Raw genomic sequence first — 21,777 nt, forward strand, 5'->3', positions numbered from 1 at the left:
TGGCTTTACCCACTATGCCACAGTGCCAGTCCCACCATCTTGTTTCTTCATAAAGACCTCTCAGCACAGTGGATTGCACCAGAGCAGGTGGACTTTGGGCAGCACCTTGCGATCCTCGCTGTCACCTGTTGGTGACATTTCTTGGCCTTTGACCTCAGGAACTGGGCCAGGGTACATGAGCTCAGGATTGGCTTGCTCAGTGTTGGCTTCAACACAGAAGCTGAATCGAACCCTTTGGTGGGTCACAGAGTGCTTCCTGGAGCGTGTGTGTGTGTGTGTGCGTGTGCGTGTGCATCTATGGTGGGGCGTGGGCGGGGGTGATGTCTGCCATAACTTGCGGTTTTTCTGGGAGACGCTGAATATGCATCCCACCCTAGAGAAGAGAGAAACAAACATTCCTGATGGCAGCCTCAGCTGCTGGGCAGGCGCTTAAGGCTCTGAGCCCAGCAGGGACCTTGGCGATTGCACTGGGCACTGCGGTTGGTGGGGCTGGCAGGCGGAGACCAGCGGAGGATGAGGGAGCTCTGGCAAGGGCAGGCACAGAAAGCAAACAGTGTCCGGGGCGTTAGGTTCAGGGCCTGGGTGAAGGCAAGGTTCACCCTGGGCAGACTGGGAGAATTGCACACGGGGTCCCCAGAGATAGGGATGAGGCAGGGCGCAAGCTGCCCGGGGAGAATTTCAGCTATAAAATGAGACATGATTTGGTGCCAGAACCTAGGCTAACTCATCTGAATAGGCAAGAGGATCCTTGAGCTAAGCACTGTGCCTCCAAAAGAGACTTTAGATGAACTCTTATAAACCCTACGCTGTTACTTAATCAGCTTCCAGTTGAAAATCCTATGGAAAGGACATATTTATGTGGTCACCAGATTTGATTAGCAGCCTCTTGGTCTTGTGTGAGGGACCCTGGGAGGTGTGAGATTTAATAAGCACCCCCTGGGGGCAGCATTGTGGTGCCTGCAATGCCAGCATCCCATGTGGACACTGGTTCAAGTCCCAGCTGCAACACTTCCCATCCAGCTCCCTGTTAATGTGCCTGGGAAAAGCAGCAGAAAATGGCCCAAGTCCTTGGGCCCCTGCACCCACATAGGAGGCACAGTTGAAGCCCTTGGCTTCTTGCTTTGGGCCAGCCCAGCCCTGGCCGTTGCAACTATTTCGGGAGTGAACCACTGGATGGAAAATCTCTCTCTCACTCTCTATATGCCTCTCTTTTTCTTTCTGCGACTCTGGTTTTCAAATAAACAAATGAAGCTAAAAAAAAAAAAAAAAAAAACACCAACAACAAAGAGTAAGCACTTCCTGGGTGCTTTACCAAGATGTCCAGCAGGAGCGCCGGTCTTAGCTGCCCTGAGTTTTCTCCCACTGTACGGTCTCGTGTTCTGGAACATGGCGCTGAAGGTCTTGACTACTGGTGGGGACATGGGACGTTTCTTTAATTGAAGGGCATCTGGGTCTTATTTTTAGGCGCTCTCCCAAGCACCGCTCAGGCCGGCCGTGGAGGTGGTGGGGGAAGTTTGGTGTGGACACACAAGTCCTGGGGCGCCGAAGTCTGGGATGGAAGCAGCAGGTTCTGGGAGTGTTGTCTGGGAGACCGAGGGTACAAGAGACAAACGCAGCCGAGCCTCCTCGGTGGCAATCACAGTGTTTAATGATTAAATCACATTTCTGATTTGTTAGCAAGGGTCAGCCTGGAGGTGCTGGTTAAAGCTCACAGGGACAAGGACCTTAAACTTCAGCTGTCTGGGAATCAGGCCCTCCCCGGCGCTGACAAACACCCTCTTATTCCTTCCACTGGGAACTCCTCAGACAGACGGGGCACGAATGCTCGACTCCGTAGATCCCCGAGAGTGACAGAAAGGGAGGGGACCTTTTCCCCTGCGGGGGCCTGGGAGAGATCAGTGTCCATTTCCATCCCCCCCTTCTTCTTCCGTGTTCTAAAACTCTGCTTTCAACAGGGCAGGGGCTCCTGTGGAGAGACTCTGGCCAAGAGGACAGCAGAAGCCAATCTAGTTTGCTGCTATTCCGTCTCACAGGGTGTCCTTGAGTACAACCTCAGTGTTCTCGTCCATGAAATGGCGAGAACGTGTGTCTGGGGTGACTTGCAGACATGTCCAGGGCACATGGCCTTCAGATGCTTGACGTCTCCTGATACTGGGGAGGACAGGAGGCCTGAGTGAGGACACACAGCCCGGGAGGAGCCCTGGCTTCCTCCGGTAATGTTTGCAGAATGGCTTCAAGCAGGTGTGTGGCCAGTGCCTGGACCCTAGGCAGCAGGCACTGGGACTTCTGAATGAAGGAAGGAAGGTGGGGGCAGGGAGGGAGGGGGTGGCCGGAAAGTGCCCCTGGCCTCCCATCCAAGGGCTCCTCCTCCTTCTCTGGTCTGTCTGCCTTCGAGAGGCCCCTCCCCCAGGACCTCAATCCTTAGCTTCTCTCGGGAGAACCGGGCTGCAAGTGGGAACCCCTCACACCCCCACCCCAACAGGAGCATTGAGCCAGGTCTGGTGCCGTGGCGGAGGGGACCAGCACACCTCTGGGCACAGGTAGGGAAGTTTAGGTGGTGGGGGCGTAGGGGGTGCAGGCGGTCGAGCCCCCCGGCTCTGGGGACCCCAAGGATCAACGTGATTCTGAAGGTGATTGTCACGGGTGGCGGCGGCGGCCGGCTGTGCCTAGGCCTCCTTGGGGCCGTCCTGGTGCTCAGCAGCTATGGTGTTGGACTGGAGCAGGAAGGCTGAGTAGGCCAGGTCGGCTTCTTCCTTGGATGACTGGGGAGGCAGCGAGAGAGGAGTCAGCAGGCGGGGGCAGGAGCGAGGGGAGGCACCTGGGGTCCTGAATCTGGGATCCCAGCCCCGGTCACCCCGGCTTGCGTGACCCAGGTCCTCATTCCAGCCCCCCCGCTCAGCAAAGGGGGACTAATTTTGAGAAATGGAAAGTTGCAGCCTCTAAAAATATCTGCCCCTGTCTCACTACCTCCTTCCGACATGTGGAGTGGAACCATCTCTGCTGCCCGGGCCTGTCCCCGGAAGCGGGGCCCACGTAGGCCACGGGCAAGGCCAGGAAGGCGAGTTCGCGGCTTCCCTTCTCCACTGGCCCAGGGGGGCTGCTTTTCAGCACCACCGGGTGGGAGGGGAGGGCTGACTCAACTCCTTCTCACATTGGCACCCAGGGCCGGGGCCTCTGATGTTGGAGGGAAAGCAGACAACAGCAAGAAGCCACCAAACCCCCCCCTAGGGCCCCTGAGCGCTGCCCGAGGGGCAGTGAATATGTAGCTCAGAGGCAGGAGTTGCTTCTGGTGGGGTTTTGCGTGATGGGGCGCTTGGTCCAGGTGGGCAGGGACCTCTGGTGCCCACCACAAGCGAGCATTGTCCACAGCCAGGCCAAAGCTGGTCCGAGCGCCCCGTCAAGGGGGGCCGGGTGACCCTAGGGCCACGGGTTCCACAGCCCGGGACCAGCATTGGACCTGCGCCCGCATCTTTCACACACCTGCCTTCCTCACCTCTCAGTTTCCCTCCCCGCTGCAGGGTTACAGCCTGGAAACGCAGCTCACCCCTCTCTTAGCCTCATCCTCACCCACACCACCCAAGCAGGAGGGGCCACCTCTCCTTCAGAAAGTCCTCCGGGGCACAGCACCATCTCCCCCAGTTGGGGCTCAGCCGCCACGTGGGGCGCGAGCTTCCTGAAGCCCGCCCGCGGTGGGGCCTGCTTCCCCCTCCTCACCCTTACCCGTTTTGCCTTCTTGGGCTCCTCAATCTCCACGGTGCTCTCGGCGGCCGTCGCTAACTCTGCACACAGCAGAGAGGGGTGGGTGAGCCTTGCGCGCGCCCTGTTCCCACCCTGTACCCCTGCCCAGGGTTCTTGCCTTCCCCGGGGGTGGAGCACTCCCTCCAGTGAGGGACCTACCATCCTTTCCTCCGAGGGCCGTCTCCCGGGCGTCGGGACAGGCGCTTGGGTTGTCAATGGCTCCGAACTCCCTGGAGTTCTCCAAGTCTGACATGCTAATGTCTGTCCTGTAGCTTCCGATGGAAACCCGGTCTGTCCGGGACAAAGAGGAATTGGGTCGGGCCAGAGCAGACTGGCCTGAGCTGGGCTGAGCACAGCGGCCCCACAGGTCATCTGAAGGGGTGGGGGCCCCTGGGGGCTCCCCTCTGACCAGGACCCAAAGCAGAAGGAAGAGGGCAGAGCCTCCTCCCAGTCCCTTTCCACGGTGATCAACTCCTTGTCCCTCGGCCTTTGTCTGCCACCGAGTGACTGTTCAGTGCCTGCGCCTCATGTGGTCCCCATGTCAGCTCTGTAGGGCAGCTATTATTGCCCCTGTCTTGAGCTGGGGGGAAACTGAGGCCCAGGGACATGCCCAGGTCCTGATGGTGATCACACCGGGCCAAGACTCGGGCCTGTGCTTCCTGCTCTCCTCTTCTGTGGCCTGGCCTCTGAACCTGGACCCTGAGCCGGCAGAGACGGCCTCCCCGGGGCAGAATCTGAGCAGAGGTACTGAATTTGCCATGCGGGGGTGGGTGGGGTCATCTTTTCCAGAATCCCTTGTCTGTGCCTAGGCAGGCAGGACACAGCCTCCTCTGTGGGCAGCTGTGCCAGGACATCATGGGCAGGGGCACCTGGGGACTCACCCACGTTCCTCCTGTGCCGGGCTCTGGCTATGGCCACGGCCATGGCCCCCACTGCCAGCACCAGCCCCAGGGGCACCAGGGTGGAGATCAGCACTTTGGCACTCCCGCTTTGTCCCGAAGCACTGGAGAAAGGAGACCGTTGGTTAATCCCCGCAAAGGAGCCCCAGGGGCGTGGGTGCTCTGGTGGCTGGGCCGGAGCTCCCCGGCCCACCTAGTGCGCCCCTGCAGCTCCCTAGACCTGCTTCTCCAGGCAGGGTGAAGGCGAGGACTGGGCCTGTTCTGCACCCCCAGGCCTGGGAGATTGAGCGGGGTGGTAAGCAGCACGGAGGAGGCAGCAGTCACCGCAGGGCCCTCCCCCGGGGGGACACCAGAGGCAGCTGTGGGCCCAGGGGCAGACAGGCTCTCCCCAGGGCGTTCTCTGAGCAGGGACCCCATCTTTGCTCACCTGCCGGTATCCACAGACGCTCTGCTGCCACTGGCTGGGTCTTCGGCACTCTGCACCGCTACATCCTCCGCGAAGAGCCGGGGTTTCTGGACGACTTTGTTCTCAGCTTCCTTGACAACGGGTACCACTGCCTTCTCCTGGGCACTGGGCACCACGGCCTTGGCCTTCTCAGCAGGAGCGGGGGCTGCCTTGACTGGGTTGACTGCTACTTTGGCTGGGTCGACAGCTGCCTTGGGTGGGTTGACAGCTACCTTGGCTGGGTCTGGGGGTGAACAGTGTGGGGCGGGAGAGGGTGGCAGGGTTATACTTTTTGTCCTTGTCCTTCCTCCTCCAGGTCTGGAGGTCTGAGGACTGAGACATGATCAGGCATCCCAGAATCAGGTGGGGGGCAGTGGGGGGGGGGTGGACCTCGAGGCTGTGGGGGGTGGGATCTGGGATGAGCTTGGAGACAGGGAGGGGTGGCCTGCTCTGGCTCGTCACAGACAGTCTCTGCCCGGTTACTACCAAGTTCACTTCCACCTTCGGGGCTCCGAGTCAGAGTGCAGGTGTGCATGGGGGCTGACTCCCAGCTTCGGCACTAAGTACAGGGCTCAGTGTGACCATGCTGCCCCCCGGTGGTATCTTGGGGATGGGCCCCTTACACCGCAGCATCTCCAGGGCACTAGAAATGGCCGCGTTACGAATAAAGCATGTCGTATGGCATTTTAATAAGAGGCTTAAATGCAAACCCCGTGGACGAGGTTGCCTTCCCTTTCTTGCTCGGACCTTGTAAGGGCCTGGCCCTCTTCAGAGAGCAGGCATCGCAGCTCGCGCCCGGACTTGTGTGCTTAGGGGCTTAGGGAGCCTCTAGGTGGAGCAGGGGCAGCAGTCTGGTTGTCTTTAGCGTTAACTTGTCTTAACGCTGGGGGCAGATGGCAGAGCAACTGGTTTTACTGAGTTTGTCTGGTTATTAGGAACATCTTTTCTGAAGGACTTGATCTCGCTCCCTCCCCACACCCAGCCTCCTGTAGCCAAACCTCAGGGCCACCCTTGGCAGAGAAGCCGTTAGGGGCTTTGGGGTTCTGGGGGCGCAGGCTCTGCCCTCGGAGACTCACCTGTCAGCTCCACCCTGACGGCCGCAACCTCTTTATACTCGTCCCCGTCTTTCGCTCCACACCAGTACCAGCCCTCATCATCTTTGCTGACCGAGTCCAAGGTCAGGGTGAGGACCAGGTTGTTATTGCATTTCACAATGTCGTCGCTGGAGCTGAGCTTAGCGGGCAGGTCCTCGCAGCCATGTTCGTTCCACTTGCACCAGTACTTCTCGGAGGAGAAGTATTTGCATGGGAAGTGGCAGGAGATCTCAACAGGCTTTCCCGGCTCAGCACTGAACTTGTCGATCGTGGGGCTTGGATCTCCTGGAGGGGGAGGGGAAGCCAGAGGCACAGAAGTTGGTACTTGAGCTGCCACGAGGATGTGGCTGCAGTGGGACCTTTGTCCACACTTACTTTCTGATAGCATTGTCAAGTTCAAAACTGTGGAAAAGTGGGATTAAGAGATAAGCTTATTTTGGTGCAAAAAGAATTGAAATTCATGCATTTTTTTTCATAATGCACATTTTCCCACGAACTTTTGAAGACCCATCTACGTATGGTTTTCAAAAAAATTTTTGCACCAAAATAAACTTACCCTCTAATTACACCCTTCCACAAACTTTCTGAATCGCCCTGTACATGAAGCTGAACACATGCAGTAGTTAATGTAGCTGTCCATCATGGTCAATCCAGAATGTGTCATCAAACACAGAACTTTGTACCTGGACTTCAGCGTGCTCTCCTGACTCTTCTTTCTCTCTATTTATTTATTTTCATTTTATTTTAAAGGAAGAGAGAGAGAGAGAGAGAGAGAGAGGAGAGAGAAAGAAATATCTTCTATCTGTAGGTTCACTTGGCAAATGCCTGCATCAGACAGAACTGGGCCAAGCCCAAGGCAAGAGTCCAGAACTCCATCCGGGTCTCCCACACAGGTGGCAGGGACCCAACTACTTGATCCATCACCTGCTGCCTCCCAGTATGTGCATCAGCAGGAAGCCAGAAGAGGGAGCAGAGCTGGAATTGAACCCAGGCCCTCCGATGTGGGATGCAGACATCCCAAAGTGGTGTCTTAACCACTGTGCCAAATGCCCTCCCCTTCCTTTTGGACTCAATGTGAAGAGCTATCTTCAACATGCTTCAATTGATGAGCACATACTGCAAAAGAGGCCAGAGTGCCTGAGCTTAGGAGGTGCTCCTTGTGATTACTGGGAGGGTGCTCGGTGCTCGGTATAGGTTTGCACCTGTGGCTCGGGGTGGGTAGGCTGCCTCCTGAGGATGTCCCACTGGCATGGAGGTAGGCAAGGCAGGAGGAAGATGGCTGGGGGTGGGCTCTGCAGGCTCAGAGCTCTGCAGGCTTCCTCCCTTCCTGTCCCAGTTCAGCTCTTACCGTCAACAATCTGGAGCTCCACCGAGGTCGTCCAGGGACTATCGTTGTCGCTGACACACCAGTAGAAGCCTTTATCCTCGGCAGCGAGCTGGTTGAGGATGACGGAGAAGGTGCCATTGCCAGGCTCTTTGAACAGGGCCAGCCTGCCTCTGTAGTCTTTCTGAACCAGCCCCTCGCCGCTGTCCACCAGCAGATGGCGGGTTTGACTCCCTTCCCAGAGATACAGCTGCATGAGGCTGTCGTCTTTCTTCGGGTTGTAGGGGCAGCGTATGGTCACAGAGCCTCCTGGAAAGCCCTTTAACACGGTGGGGACAGGGGACACCACGATTTCTGCAAGCACAGACAGAAACAGCTGGAAGGGTGGCCACACACAGTCACCTCACATGGCTTCACAACCTTCTCCCAGGAGCTCAGCCCCCTCGCCACACCCCGCCCTCCTCAGAAAGCAAAGGGACTTCCTCGATGTCACAGAGCCCTGGGGACCAGACTCCGGAGACCCTCCCCACCAGTCTGGACATCTCCTTTCTTTTAGTTATTTAAAGGCAGAGTGACAGAGAGAGGGGGAGAGAGATCTTCCATCCACAGGTTCACTCTCCAGTGGCTGCAAAGGCTGGGGATGGGACAGGCCAAAGCCAGGAGCCTGGTCCTCCATCCAGGGCTCCCACATGGGTTGGCAGGGGCCCCAGCACTTGAGTCCTCCCCTGCTGCCTTCCTAGGCGCATTAGCAGGGAGCTGGCTCGGAAGTGAGCAGCTGGGACACGAATCGGCATTCCCACTGGGAGCCAGTGTTGCAGGTGGCAACTTAACCCTCTGTGCCACAACTCCCACCCCTCTTTCCCCCACTTTATCCTGAGCAGGGACTAGAAGGGGTTCAAAGAAGAGCACCAGCTTCTTTCCTCTGGCTTCTTACAAAACCTCCCTCTGTGTAAGTTTCTGTCTGTCTGACGGGTTCCTGATGCAGAAAGTGTATTTAGAATGTGGGTTCGAGACTCAGGCCGTGTGGCACAGGCAAGCTAACTGTTGAGCAGGACAGCCGCTTGCCAAGCAGCTGACACTGAGGTCCCGAGAGAGCCCCGGGCGACTGCAGAAGCAGAGGAAGCTGGCGAGGACGCAGGCCGCCGTGGAAAGGCGGTGCAAGAGCAGGTGACCCTCCGAGCAGGCGCCAGGACAGAGGCTGTGCGCTGCAGGGCTGCTTCGCTGGGTCTCCTGAGCACCACTCTATGCAAGAGCGGGGTCTGGGGATTTCACCACCTTAAAGGGCTGAACAGGCCAGGTCCTGGTGAGAGGGAGCGGACGATGGAGATGGAGAGCTGGGGTGGGGGGGTGCTGCCCCTCTGGGAAAGCCTGGAGGACGAGGGGAGCCCAGCTTTCTCCCATCTGAATGTGGGGGATGGGCACCCACCTTGCTCAGGGCTGGGGGAGGGGACAGCCAGCCACTGCAGAGCCTGCCACGGCACCGAGACACAGAACCCTGCAAGTCTTGCCTCAGTCACCACCTTCACTCTGCTCATTCCTTTTTGCTATCATTTTTTAAGATTTCTGTTTGTTTATTTGAAAATCAGAGTGAGAGAGAGATAGGAGATATACACACTCACAGACAGCAAGAGACCTAGAGCGAGAAAGAGAGAGATCTCCGCCTGCGGGTCCACTCTCCAAATGCCAGCAACAGCTGGAGTTGGGCCAGTTCTGAGTCCAGCACTGCATCCGAGTCTCCCACATGGGTGGCATGGGCCACCATCTGCTCCCTCCCAAGCCCGTTAGCAGGAGGCTGTATTGGAAGTGGGGAGTACCCACTCTGATATGGGGTGTGGGTATCCCAAGCTACAACCTAACCCTCTGTGCTTCGTGCCCGCACCTCCTCATTCCATTTCAGCAGGGACTGCCATGACATACGAGGAAGAACAATTAGGAACTTGCAATCCCAAAGGCTGCACACGGAGCATGAGGCTCATCAGTGTGGGGTGGATCACTGATGAGCAGAGCCAGGCGCTCACCTGCCAGGCTGCCCCGCCCCTTCCCACCCCCGCTCTGGGGTCTCACCTTCATTGACGAAGAGTTGCCAAGACTGGATGGGCCCATCCCCAGACTGACCATCGGGGTATACGCACTGGTAGTCCCCTGTGTCTTCCTTCCTCAGGCCTGCGATCACCACACTGAAGTGGCCATTCTCAGCCTTGGGTTTGAACAGAATCCTGCCCTTGAAGGCCGGATCTATTGTCCCCTGGCTGTCAACGACCACATTGCCACCCCTAACCTGGCGCAAGGATGCTACCGCGTTTGCCTCTTCAGAGTCCAGGGCACATTCAAAGGTCACCGAGCCCCCCAGGTTTCCATAGAGCAGCTCAGGGGTTAGCAGTTGGAGGTCAACGTTCTGTTTATCAGGATCGGGGTTGTTTCCACTCTGGCAGAGATACTGCCCAGCATCGCTGAGCTGCAGATGCTTGATGGTGACTGTGAATTCTTCTGCTGTGGTACTTGGGATCTCCAACGTTATTCTGTCTTTATACCTGGGGTCCTTTGGCTCCTTACTGCCGGTATCAATGATGAGTACAGGTTTCCCATTTTCCACCTTGTAAAAGTACTTCTTTAGATGCCTAGTTGCATAATTGAAAGGGCACTTGATGGTCACTGTATAACTCTCATATTGTTTGTAAACAACAACGTCATCGGCCTCTGGCTCTGCAGGATGAGAGGTGGGGAGGGCAGGGCAAGGTGTGATTCCACTTTCCTTGCACTGTAGATACCTGCTCCTCCCAGTGAGGGTCTGGGTGGGCCTGGGACCTGCAATGGCTGCTTTCCAGAGAGGCCCTCTCCAGGGTGTCTGATGGAGTTCAGAAAACAGTGCCCCAGGGTGGAGGTCCCAGAAGCAGGGTCTCTCCCCCCAATCCTGACCCAAGGCAAGCTGTAGACACTGATATACCTCTTCTCCAAGGTAACTCCTAGAAACCAGAGAGCCCTTCCCCCCAATCCAGGCACAAGACCTAAAAAGACTGCTCTTACCTTCCCCAACCCTTCTATGTAACAGGTGGCCATCAAGAAATTAAGATGGGGTCAGCATTGTAGCGGACCAGGTAAAGCCGCAGCCTGCAACACCAGGATCCCATATGGGCACCGGTTCATCTGGCTGCTCCACTGCCGATCCAGCTCCCTGCTAATGCGCCTGGGAAAGCAGCAGAAGATGGCCCAAGTGCTTGGGCCCCTGCACCCCTGTGGGAGACCCGGAAGAAAGCTCCTGGCTCCTGGTGTCAGCCTGGCCCACCCTGGCTGTTGTGGCCATTTGGGGAGTGAATCAACAGATGAAAGATCTCTCTCTCTCTCTCTCTCTCTCTCTCTCTCTCTCTCTCTGTAACTTGGTTGTTCAAATAAATAAAATCTATCTCTTTTTTTAAAAAAAAATTAAGACCTGCATTCCAGAGGGTCCTGCCTAATACCCAAGACTGAGAGGTGCTGCGGCCGAAGGGCCGAGAGGAGCCTGGGCGGACAGCCCGCTGGGTTCCCCACGCCGTCCGTTTCTGTGGGCTCAGGCCGGCTGTGTCACCTCGCATTCCTACCCAGGCATCCTGACTTCACTGAACCCAAGCACTCAGTCAGCTCACTTTCCCCTGGCTTTGGAGGGTTATTTGAAGATCCTCTGCAGGTAAAACTTTTCTCTCAGGAACTTTTGCTACAGAGGTGGAGACCATGACCCTTATGGTGGGTAAGAACGGTCTCACCCTCTACTCCCAGTGCCTCCCGAGGCACAGCCTCACTGCTGTCTCCTCCACAAAGCCTCCCCAGCTTGTAGTACCCCTCTCCTCTGTGGTCCCTCCCATTCGGCTCTGCATCTCGGAGCACAGTAGGGGGTCCTGTATGTTCTCCTTGGACTGGGGCACAGAGACGTGGCTTTCTCACGTTTGCTTTGCATAGTCCAGCACAACGCCTATATGCGGCAGGTGTCCAGGAGAATGTGTGTTGAAAGGGACAGAAGGGCAGGGGGTTGACGGACTTCCTCCCTCAGACCCCTTTCCCTGTGCCCTGGACATCTAACTTGCCCTCCTTGCTGACTCCTTGTAGCAAAGAGCTTTTCTTCTTGTCTCTTTCTCAGAATAGGCTTATTCAGTGACCCAAGCATTTGGACCATGGTGTTTTGTTTAGAAACAAGGCTCTAACTGATGCTGAGTTGGTAAAACACACACACACACACACACTCACACTCACACACATATACGTTTTAAAAGCAGCCTTCTGGGGACTGGCGCTGTGGCACAGCGGGTAAAGCTGCTGCCTGCAGTGCCGGCATCCCGTATGGGTGCCGGTTCTAGTCCCGGCTGCTCCACTTCTGAACCAGCTCTCTGCCTATGGCCTGGAAAAGCAGTGGAAGATGGCCCAGGTCCTTGGGCACCTGCACCTGGGTGGGAGACCTGGAAGAAGCTCCTGGCTCTGGATCTGCCCAGCTCCAGCCATTTCAGCCATTTGGGGAGTGAACTAGCAGCTGGAAGACCTCTCTCTCTCTCTCACTCTCTCCCTCTCTCCCTTTCTCTCCCTCTCTGTAATTCTGCCTCTCAAATAAATAAATAAATCTAAAAAATTTTAAAAATCAGCAGCAGCAGGACTGTAAGGCTCCCTACCAACCTCTCCCGTCCCGTCCCTTCCCACCTGCAACAGACACAGGGAGAAACGCTGGCCTCTTGGTGTCCCCCTGAGCCAGGGCCTCTGTACTGGCCTAACATTTGAGAAGCCTGGAAGACCCAGCCCGCCTTGCCTCCACCCCAGGCAGCCTCATCGGCCTCCCGCGTCCCAGCATGAAATTCTCTCCCTTGGGAGGAGGAAGCTTCCCGAGCCAGGACACCCTTGCCTGTCAGGAAGCTCTTCCTCCCGGGTCCCCCTGCCTTCCCCCGGGAGCCCTGGGGGCTGGGTCCTTACTCTGGCTGACCAGCACGTTGACGCCGAAGTCCAGGCCACGGCCGTTGACTCCCACGCCACACTTGTAGCTCCCCGAGTCGTCCTGGCTGAGTCCATTGATATTCACCACGAACTCCCCTTTATTAGGGAAGTCGGTGAGTGTGCCTCTCCCGGAGTATTCCTGGGACGTGTAGCCGGTCGAGACGAGTGTCACGCAGCGGCCGCTCTCTTCCTCCCGGCACCAGAACTTCCGGCTGTGCCGGTTGACGGAGGTTGTTGGGTAGTAGCATGTGATGGACACCGAGTCGCCTTCCAAAGCATTCACCTCCTCGGGACCAAATATGGAGCTGGGACCAAGTAAGGAGTTTTGTGCTGTGGCCGCTGTGGGGACAGGAGATGGGACACTTTGAGGCCCTGGGGCGGTGAAGCCTGCCTAACACATGGGCCCCAGTGAACTACTTACCATCAATTCCAGCCAGGCAGTTGCCAGGTTTGGGGATAAGGATGGCGCCTGTTATTACAGTCTTGTGATAACTCATCGATCCTAGCCCCTGTGGGGACTGTGTGATAAACTCACTGTGCCCTCCCCCCACCAAACATTGCCACTTTTGTAGGGTGCTAGACACAACTTCCTGTTATTTCCTTGTATTTCTGCAACACTCTATGGATGGTTTTCTTTGGTTCCAGATAAAAATATTGAGAACAGGGAAGGATAAGAGATCGCCCCAAATCCCATAAGAAGTCTGCTTGGTTTGAGGTCAAGGTATTCTCATTCCCAGAGAAGACCCTTCCCAGACCCCGGCTATGGAGCTCAGAATTGTTATTCCTGCCCCAACTCCCAGGGCTCATTTAAGACATGGCCTCCCTGCCTTGGCTCCTCAACCAAGTGCAACTTGTGGGGGCTTCCCCGGGGACAATTCTGATCTCAGTGCCCCAGGGAACTGGATTCTGTAGGGGGCTTGGATGATGTTGGCCTGGCCACACACCTACCTGAGAAGACAGCCAGCAGGCAGGTGAGCAAGAAGAGAGCCATGGCTGGTGGCTGGTGAGGGCGCTAGGCCTGGGCTGCCAATGCGGGAGAGACTGCAAGACAATAATACAAGCAGATGAAGCTCCTCTGCCTTCCAAGTCTGGTTGACCTTAGGGTTTCTGTATCACCCACTTGGCTTTATATCTCCAGGAGCAGACGTAAATCCTCTTGAATGAACAAATGGCTCTAGCTTTCCCTACACAATTCCAAGTTCCATCGTCCTGCAGTGCCTATTGTTCCTTAATAGTTATAAGTAGTTTTTCTTCCTTAACTAAGCTTCACGGTCCTTTACTGTGCACAGTCCCAGGCACACTGTCAGAACTCAGCAACGACTCCCTGGGTGATTGATTAGACTGATTACCACCAATAGGTGGTCCCACGGTTCTGTCACAGCTGCCCTCCTTGCCTCCTTGGGCAGTGGAGGGGCTGACGTATGTATGTTGTGTTGTGTTCACATGAAATCAGCAAGACCATGGAGGAGGTCTAGGGATTATTAAGGTTGTCAGTGTAATGAAAATGGACATGTCAGCCACCGGTTGTTCTCAGCATGTCCCAAGCACCAAATTAAATGTGTTACATGCCTTTAAATTCATCACCCCTGCACATACAGTCTATATGGAGAGAACGAAAGCTTGAAGATTAAATAGCTTGCTCAAGGCCACACAGAGGTTAAGTGTGTGTGTGATTTGAAGCCAGCTTTGTCTGATCCCAGGGTCCATGCTCTTAGTGTCACCGCTGCTCAGTGTCACTCCTCAAACACGGCAGAGTGCTTGTCCCTGATGCTTACTGTGGCTGTGGAAGAGCCTCTGTGGCTTATCAGAGCACACTGTGACACAATGTCACTTGCACTATAGCTTCCCTTGAAGTAAGGCAGACAGGTGGAACCCCAGCATTTTACAGGTACGAAGACTGACATCGTGAGATGCTGAATGATAGGCCTAGGGTCTCCCGGTGACTCAATTACAGGGTCAGGGCTGAAAGTGCAGCTAGCTTGGTCTGGGCAGTCCTGTCTGGGGAGCCCTGGCAGGCCCAGATGGAGAAGCTGAGATAAGCTGCCCTCCCGGACTTTGTCACCACCAGGGACACAGCCCCGGGGCTGGGGAGGGTTGAAGGTCCCAGGGCCCTGCCCTGGCTCTAGCTGTCCTTGGGCCCAAACCTCAGCCTAGAGGAGGACAGAGGTGTCCCCACGTGACAGACTTTACACTTTGGTGTGGACTTGACAAAAGAGTGCTAAAGGAGAAGGCAAAGATCACAGGCCCTGGGCAGCAATGAGCACCCATAAAGATAAGGCCACTGCAGGCAGGAGGGGACCTGGGCTCTATCTCCCAGGCCACCCACATGCCTCGGCCCCGCTCCCTCCCCCTCCTGCTCCCAGAGGCTCCCCTACTGCTCTGAGCCAAAGGCAATAGAGTTGTTTATCTTGGTTATTTCTTTTCCGTGGGGGAATTTCCCAGCAAGGATCCCTTTTATTTCCTTGTGGAGATAAAGGCATTCTGTTCTGGGTTCCTGGAAGAGAAAGGGGAGGGGGGCGGGGCGATGAGGCTGGCAGGTGGCTCCCTGCGACTTTCTTTTCTGCTTAGTAGCCCCCGACCCTTCCCATCAGTCCGAGGAGTGGGACCTCCGCCAAGTGCAGAGTCAGCCCCACCATGATGAGCTCGGGGACACTGAAGGGGTTCACCAGGGCCAGAATCTGTCTTCCCTGCTACAATTAGGCTGGGCTGGTGACAGGGTCCTGGGGGTCTGCAGCTCACCTTTGTGCTGGTCAGAGGGAGGAGGCAAACATGCCATGTGTTGTTAGGAGCCCAGCCCTGCAGCCGCTGTCCCTGATTCTCACCCCTGTCTTTGCCTGTAGATGAGCAGGCTTCCTGATGTTTCTGTGGGACAGGAGTGGGGATGCAGGCCCCTCCCGGGACGGTCAAGTTACAGGGTCAGAGGCCAGGCTTACCAATGTGGGGGTCTCAATTTCCAGGCCAGGGTTCCTCTCATTCCGTGACACATTTGGGTGGCTGTCCGTGCCCACGTTGGGGGAGGACATGTGCCTGGATCCATTACCTTTGCACAGTCTCGAGCCGGGGGTGAGAGCATCAGACAGGCCCAGCTAGAAGGACAGATCTGACGGAGGCTCACCTTGGCAGGGAGGCCCCGAGCCCAGTCCCAGGGCAGAGAATGCTCGGGAGAGGGCACTCCCGCTCTCGGCGGTAAGGAACTCTTCTTTGCCCAAAGCGACGCCTTGGAGCACGCGTTCTCTGCTAGCAGCTCCTGCACCCCTGTTCCCGAGAGGATCTCCCAGTCCTAGGTCCCTGATGGCCGGTTTCTGCTGGGCCACATGGCTTGGCTGCCCTGCAGCAATTCTGGAATCTTCGTCTGTTTAGTCCCAGGATCAGCTGGGACTCTCACAGCCCCCGGGGCTTCAGAGGGGACAGCCAGCATGCACTAGGAGACTTGAAGCCAAGTTGTCTGTTTCTGACAACTTGCGAACGTGAACTTGGAGAGGCAGGGAGCCCTGGCATTCTGGGGAGTGGGGGTGAGTGGCCTGGCTGGGGAGGCGGCTCTGGTCAGCCTGGACTGAACACCTCCTTCCCCTGCTTCTAGGAGAGGCACTGCCTGGGTCCATCTGGGACTCTCATTCTCATCTCTCACGGGTAGAGGGACCAAGAACAGACCGGAGAGAGCTTGGAAATGGTTGTCTTGGGGATAGAAGAGAACCCATGATCCAGTGTCCTGCTCTGCCTCAGGCTACAAGGAGAGCTCAATCACTTGGGGAAAGGTGCCGACTCAGCTCTTCCGTCTGTGTAATGGGTGTAATACTCCCTGTCTCTTCTGGCTCGGATGGCTAGTGCAGGCTGGGGGAATCTGGAGAGAGAGTAATAGGATAATGCATAGGGAGGCATGGCAAGCAGCATAAGACGCTCTTCTACAGGAGAGCTACACAGGACTGGGCTGGAGGCTCTGTGGCCCTGACTGTTACAGTTGGGGTGCACTTGACCGAGACTGCCACAAAGTCGTGACTCCTCGGCGTGGCTCCCTGCTTTCTCACTTGGTGGCTGTGTGATTTTGAGGCCACTGTCCCTGACACAGAGTCACCATAAGGGTGAGAAGAAAGCAGTAGGTAAAGTCCTTCACACAGCGACAGGCCTGGAGGTCGCTAGTTCTTTTCCCCTTCTCCTCTCTAAGATCTGCTCTTGAGTCCTGCCAGCGAGCATGAGGAGAACACACGCCTGTCTGCCCAGCACCCTGGGGGACGCAAGCCTGGGAGTGGGCTGCCCAGGTTGGACCCACACGGCTGAGCGAGGAGAGCTGCGCCACGGACCAGGTTAGAAGAACACGGATTGAGGTTTTTCCAAGTGCTTTACATGTGTTAACTCGTGTACTCTTCACGGCCTCTCTAGGAGGTGGAATAAAATATGCAAGCCCATTTCACAGATGAGACGATTGAGGCACCAAGAGGTAAGAAATTTGCCCAGGATCTCGTAGCTGATAGGTGACAGGGATGAGAGTCTGGATCCAGGGCACAGGCTCTTCCTCACTCTGCCATGTCTTTGAGAGGGAGCAGTCGGAAGAGGAAGGGGCAGGATATTCGGTCTTAGAGAAGAGGGTCAGTTTAGTTCCTTCTTCTCCACCTTTCACAGGAAAGGAAGTTCCCAGGAAGACGCCTGGACTCAGACGTAGGTGCCAACAGAGAATTTCCTTCTAGAAAATACTAGCTGCTGCTTATTCAGCACCCATTATGTGTAGGAGACGTTGCATTTGTTCCTCAACCCAGGTGCTGCTTGGGACCCCTGCATCTCAGAGCTGAGACTTGGCTCAACTCCCCATTCCGCTTCCTGCTAATGCACACCCTGGGGGCAGCAGCTGATGGCTCGAGTCGTTGAGTCCTTGCCACCCACATGGGAGATCCAAATGGAGTCCCTGGCTCCTGGCCTAGGCCTGGCCCAGCCCTCACTGTCGCAGACATTTGGGGAGTGAACTAGCTCTTGTCTATCTGTGTCTCTATGTTTCTCTGCCTTTCCAATAAACACATAAATAAATAATTTTTAAAAATAGCCAAATACATTGATACCAAGACTTCTTTATACTCCGTAATTTGTCAGTGCTGAGGCCTCTTGGACCCCAGCCCAGCCCACCAGAGACAGGGCAGGGCTTGCGTAGGGCTCTTCTGAGCCCCGTGCAAGGTAACGTAGGTTGACCATCCTTTATTCGAAATGCTTGAGACAGGAGTATTTTGGAGTTTTGTTAATTCTGAATATTTGCATATTTATGTTGTGATATCTTTGGGATGGGACCTACGACTAGACACAAAATTCACTTGTGTTTCACACACACCTTACACACACAAAGCCTGAAGGTAGTCTTATTTGACGCTTTCACTCCACCTGCACCCCTCACATGAAGTCAAGTGAGCGTCAAGTTTTGGATTTTGTAGCATTATTTAGATTTTTAGATTAGGGATGCTCAACGTGTAATAACTTTTTTTTTTAATTAGGAAGTTTCTTTTTTAGGTGCTGGCCAAATGTCCTCAAGACCATATCAAAATGGCTGTCCCAAAATGTCGGTCACCCTTGCTGGGCGCACTTAATGCCACTCGCATCAACTCGCGCGGTCTTCATTCCCTCAACCGTGAACTGGACGCGCGTGAGCCCCACTCTTCTTTCCTCCCAGGTTTGTTTTGGGTGGGAATGGGATGAAGCCGTGAAGGCCAAGTGGGTTTACTAAGTGGCTGGCGAGGTGGCCTCACGTCTTACAAACTAAAGCCCCCCGAGATCCAGCGGTGCCAAGAGACAGACAAGGAGCACAGAGAACATTGCTCTCCTGACTCCTGGTTCAGTCCTTCTGCAACACTGGCACGTCCAGGGGCAGGGAGAAGGGTGACGGGCAGCTCCAGATGTCACTGGGCAGACCCCCTGCCGCTTCCAGGCCCCAGATAACACCTCCCTTCTACCTGACCCTGCGATCGGCACAGCAGCTCCAGATGCTAAGGCAGCCGTGAGACCCTTGGCGAGGCGAGACGGTGAGGCGAGGGCTGGGCATGGAAGGTGAGCAGCGTGCGGGGCCCCAGGCACAGGTGGCAGCTGAACAGAGGGAACTGGGGCTGGGATTGCAGCTTGACCGGCTGCCGCCCTTGCCAGTGCTGGCCTGGGGCTGCTCTCAGGATGGGCGGGAGGAGGGGGGCCGTGTCTGGGGCTTCCTGGAGGGGTCTCGGGACTTGAGGATGCTGCCTGGGACGGCTTGGTGGCGGGGCCCGTTAGCCTGTGGGGACCTCGGAGCAAGGGCAAAGGCAAGATAGTGATGAGGATACTCACGTGTCTCAGATGCCAGGAACCCGTTGGAGCAAAGCTGTGTCGAAATCAGGCTCTACCTTAGAAGCCCAGGAAAGGGGGCTGCCTGTGGCCTCCCCAGGGATCGGGATGTGGAAAGCTTCAAACACCCGGAGAGGACTTGCTACGTGCCAGCACCCACCCGATGTGCACCTGTCCGGGACCAGATCTGGCCAGTGGCTCAAGACTCCTTGAGAAACTGAGCGGAATTGGAAAAAGCCAAACCCCAGCAACTAACTTCCTGCTAGAAGTTAGAAAGTCATTTCCCACTTATTTTCTCCTTGACCCTACATCAGCCCTGAGTGCACGATATGATTTCTTTCCCCATTTCACAGGCTAAGAAACTGAGGCTCAGAGAGACCAGGGGACTCGCCTAAGGCCACACAGTTAGCAGACTCTGGAGGAGCTAAAGGATGCGAGGACCGAGCTGAGAGAGCCGTGGGTGCTGGCCGCGGGTGTTCCTTGCCAGAGGCTCACGCCTTGCAGCACAGGCTGCTGCACGCACTGGCATCCTTACTCATGGCGTGGGACTTGCACCTGTGCGCCCCAGCTCGCGCAGCCTCCCAGGCTACCCACCTTGCCCTGCTCACCCCACGCTTCCAGGGGCTGGGAGCCGTGAATGCCTCCAGCCTGGTCCCTCCCAGGATAGCCTCCTCCCGGGGACCCCACACTTACTTTCAGCCACTTCTTCCCCTCCTGCTGACCGGTCTCGGGGGCACAGCCTGCTGGCCAGCCCGTAACCCCGGCCTCTCTGGGAGCTGCCGGCAGAGCACTGGATGGTGCTGCCAAAACTGAAACTCTGCTTGGGGCATGACCCACACCTGGGCTCTTAAAGGGCCACTCGCCCATAGGCACGGCGGCCAGCCAGGGGCACGTGACTCACTGATCCCTGGCTCTTTGTCACCCCAGAGTCCCTGGCTGCCTCCATTTGCTTTCCCTTGACCTTGGCAAGACTCTGGGAATCCCTCGACCTTGCAGCTGCAGGGTTCAGGCCACGGTGTCCAACACGAAGAACCTCTAGCTGCAAGACCTTAGGCAAGTCCTTGCATGTCCCTCTCCATCTCTAACAGGGACAGTGACAGCAGGTCTGCAGGCAGCAGCGATAGCCAGATACGGGACGTAAACCGCTGGCCTGACGCGCGGCATGAGGCTGACATTCACTCGGCACGGGCGTCAGGAACAACTCTCTCCGTCCTTGGTCTCATATCCCGGTCCCTCTGGGACCCCTACCCCCGCTACCCCCGGCTCGCTAAGATACTTAGCCTGCACTAAGTCCACCTTTTACCCCTGCACTTCCAGAAGCTGCCAGAAATGGAAAGGCTGAGCTTCTAGGAACCTAGAGGACCAACGCTGTTCATTTTTCATGGCTTGAAGGAATTAGAGAGTTTGGCTGCTTCCTGGGCTCCCCTGAAGTCAGCTGAGCTTGGAACCCGGCTCCATAGCCAGAAGGGCCTAGGCCAGCCTGCAGAGCGGGGGTCGCAACTGCCGTCCTCGCCCTAGTTAGTTCTTGGTGGTTTCCTTCAACAAGCCCTGGCTGGGACTCCCAGGCGTTCCCCAAACGATCGCAGCAGTTCTGTGCCACTCCAGGGACGTCCACGGCCCACCACACACACAGAAGCCCCCCACCCTTCACGCACCGGGAAATCCTGCCCGTCCTACCTGTGCAGGGCTGATCCCGGCTCTCGCTGCCGAGTGCTGCAGCCCCAACCCCAGGGAGGAAAGAGAAAAGGGGAAACAGGGCCCTGCAGAAGCACAAGGCAGCGGGGGCCTGGGTCTGAGTTTACTGAGCCACTCTCACCTGGGGCCCGGATTGGACTGGCAAGACCAGAAACCCTATTTTTCTATTATGATTTCAGACCCCGAGCTAGCCGGCAGTGTAAGTAACTTTTTTCTCCCTTATTTTGCCCAGTCATTTCCGGGCAAACTCGGTCCAGTTCAACGGCCGTCACTCGACTCCAAATAGAAAATTCAGTCTCTTTCTGGATTTTCTTTCCTTTGTGTTCCCTTTTCTCCTCTGGGGCCTGTGCTAAGTCTGGGGTCAGTGGTCATGGTGTGGCGTCGCCAGCATTCCTGCTGGGGCAGTGGGACGGAGCAGCCCATTACTCGAGTCTTGATTTCTGGCCCGGCTTTGTTGGCCTGGTGCCCCAGAAGGAAACAGTTTTGTCTGCCGAGTTGTGCTTGTCCTGCCTGGTCTGGGGCCTTTATCCCTGTTCATCGCAAGGGGTCTGTGGCTGCTCTGTGTCCTCTCTCTCCCTGCTCCCGAGCCCCCTCAGCCATCCCTTGTCCTCCTCTCGGGTTCAAGTTCAAGATCAGAAGCTGATGTGCAGTTTCTGAGGCCTTTGGGTGTGCAGCAGAGCCCAGTTCCCAAGAACAGCCCTTGTGGCTTTCTGTTCCCCAGCACCCCCAGATAACTGGGGGGCATGATGGATATTGGCAAGAGTATGGGCCCCTGTCTTTCTAATACGGGACAGGCAAGGTGCAGCCCTCTTGAGTTTGGAATTTCCAGTGATGAAATCATCGTTTATCCTCTCTGCTCCACTGGACCGAGGACTCAGTCGTGGGAGGCACAAGACACACCGGCCACCAAGTCCTCTTCGGCGATCCTACTCCTCTCGGGGTCGCTATCTATGGGCCGGTGTGAGGGGCAGTGGAGACAGCGGGGACACGCCTGCTGTGCCAGAGGCCAGCTGCTGTCTCAGGTTTCCATCCAACCCTGTCTGTATTCGAGCTCAGTAGGCAGGGTAGTTGGAGGGTCTGTTTTCTTGTTTTTCAGGAATCTGCTTCCCTCCAAAGCAGGGAACAGCTTGTGTCTGGTTGTCAGGGCTGGAGTAGGGCTTAAGAAGACTGGCGTAGAAACCATAAGAGAGGCCTGGCGGGGAGTGGGGAATGCACCTGTTCAGCTGTGGCTCCTCACGGTCTCCCTCCCCATGCTGATCTCCCGCCATGGAGGGTCCCTCAATGGGTCGCACTCTCATGCATAGTCTAGGAGAATCCCGGGCTGTCCTAGCAGACCATGGCAGCGATCTG

General features: G+C 56.4%; 1 protein-coding gene across 2 annotated transcripts; it reads right to left on the reverse strand.

Moving 5' to 3' along the window:
* Positions 1–1,625: 1,625 nt before the first annotated feature.
* Positions 1,626–19,561, reverse strand: PIGR (polymeric immunoglobulin receptor). Of its 2 annotated transcripts, XM_062210248.1 has the most exons (11): positions 19,426–19,561; positions 13,396–13,488; positions 12,427–12,786; positions 9,565–10,203; positions 7,525–7,854; positions 6,159–6,461; positions 5,065–5,326; positions 4,620–4,741; positions 3,898–4,029; positions 3,721–3,779; positions 1,626–2,762 (listed from the first exon to the last, which is right to left on the reverse strand). In XM_062210248.1, the coding sequence occupies exons 2-11, from the start codon at positions 13,436–13,438 to the stop codon at positions 2,667–2,669; spliced, it is 2,346 nt and encodes a 781-aa protein (XP_062066232.1). In that variant the 5' UTR covers positions 13,439–13,488; positions 19,426–19,561; the 3' UTR covers positions 1,626–2,666. The 2 variants fall into 2 exon arrangements, with proteins under 2 accessions (XP_062066232.1, XP_062066233.1); XM_062210249.1 differs by lacking the exon at positions 9,565–10,203 and having other exon boundaries at positions 19,426–19,559.
* Between the last annotated feature and the right edge of the window lie 2,216 nt (positions 19,562–21,777).

The sequence above is a fragment of the Lepus europaeus genome, chromosome 14 (assembly GCF_033115175.1).
Source record: "Lepus europaeus isolate LE1 chromosome 14, mLepTim1.pri, whole genome shotgun sequence".
In the NCBI taxonomy this organism is placed as follows: domain Eukaryota; kingdom Metazoa; phylum Chordata; class Mammalia; order Lagomorpha; family Leporidae; genus Lepus; species Lepus europaeus.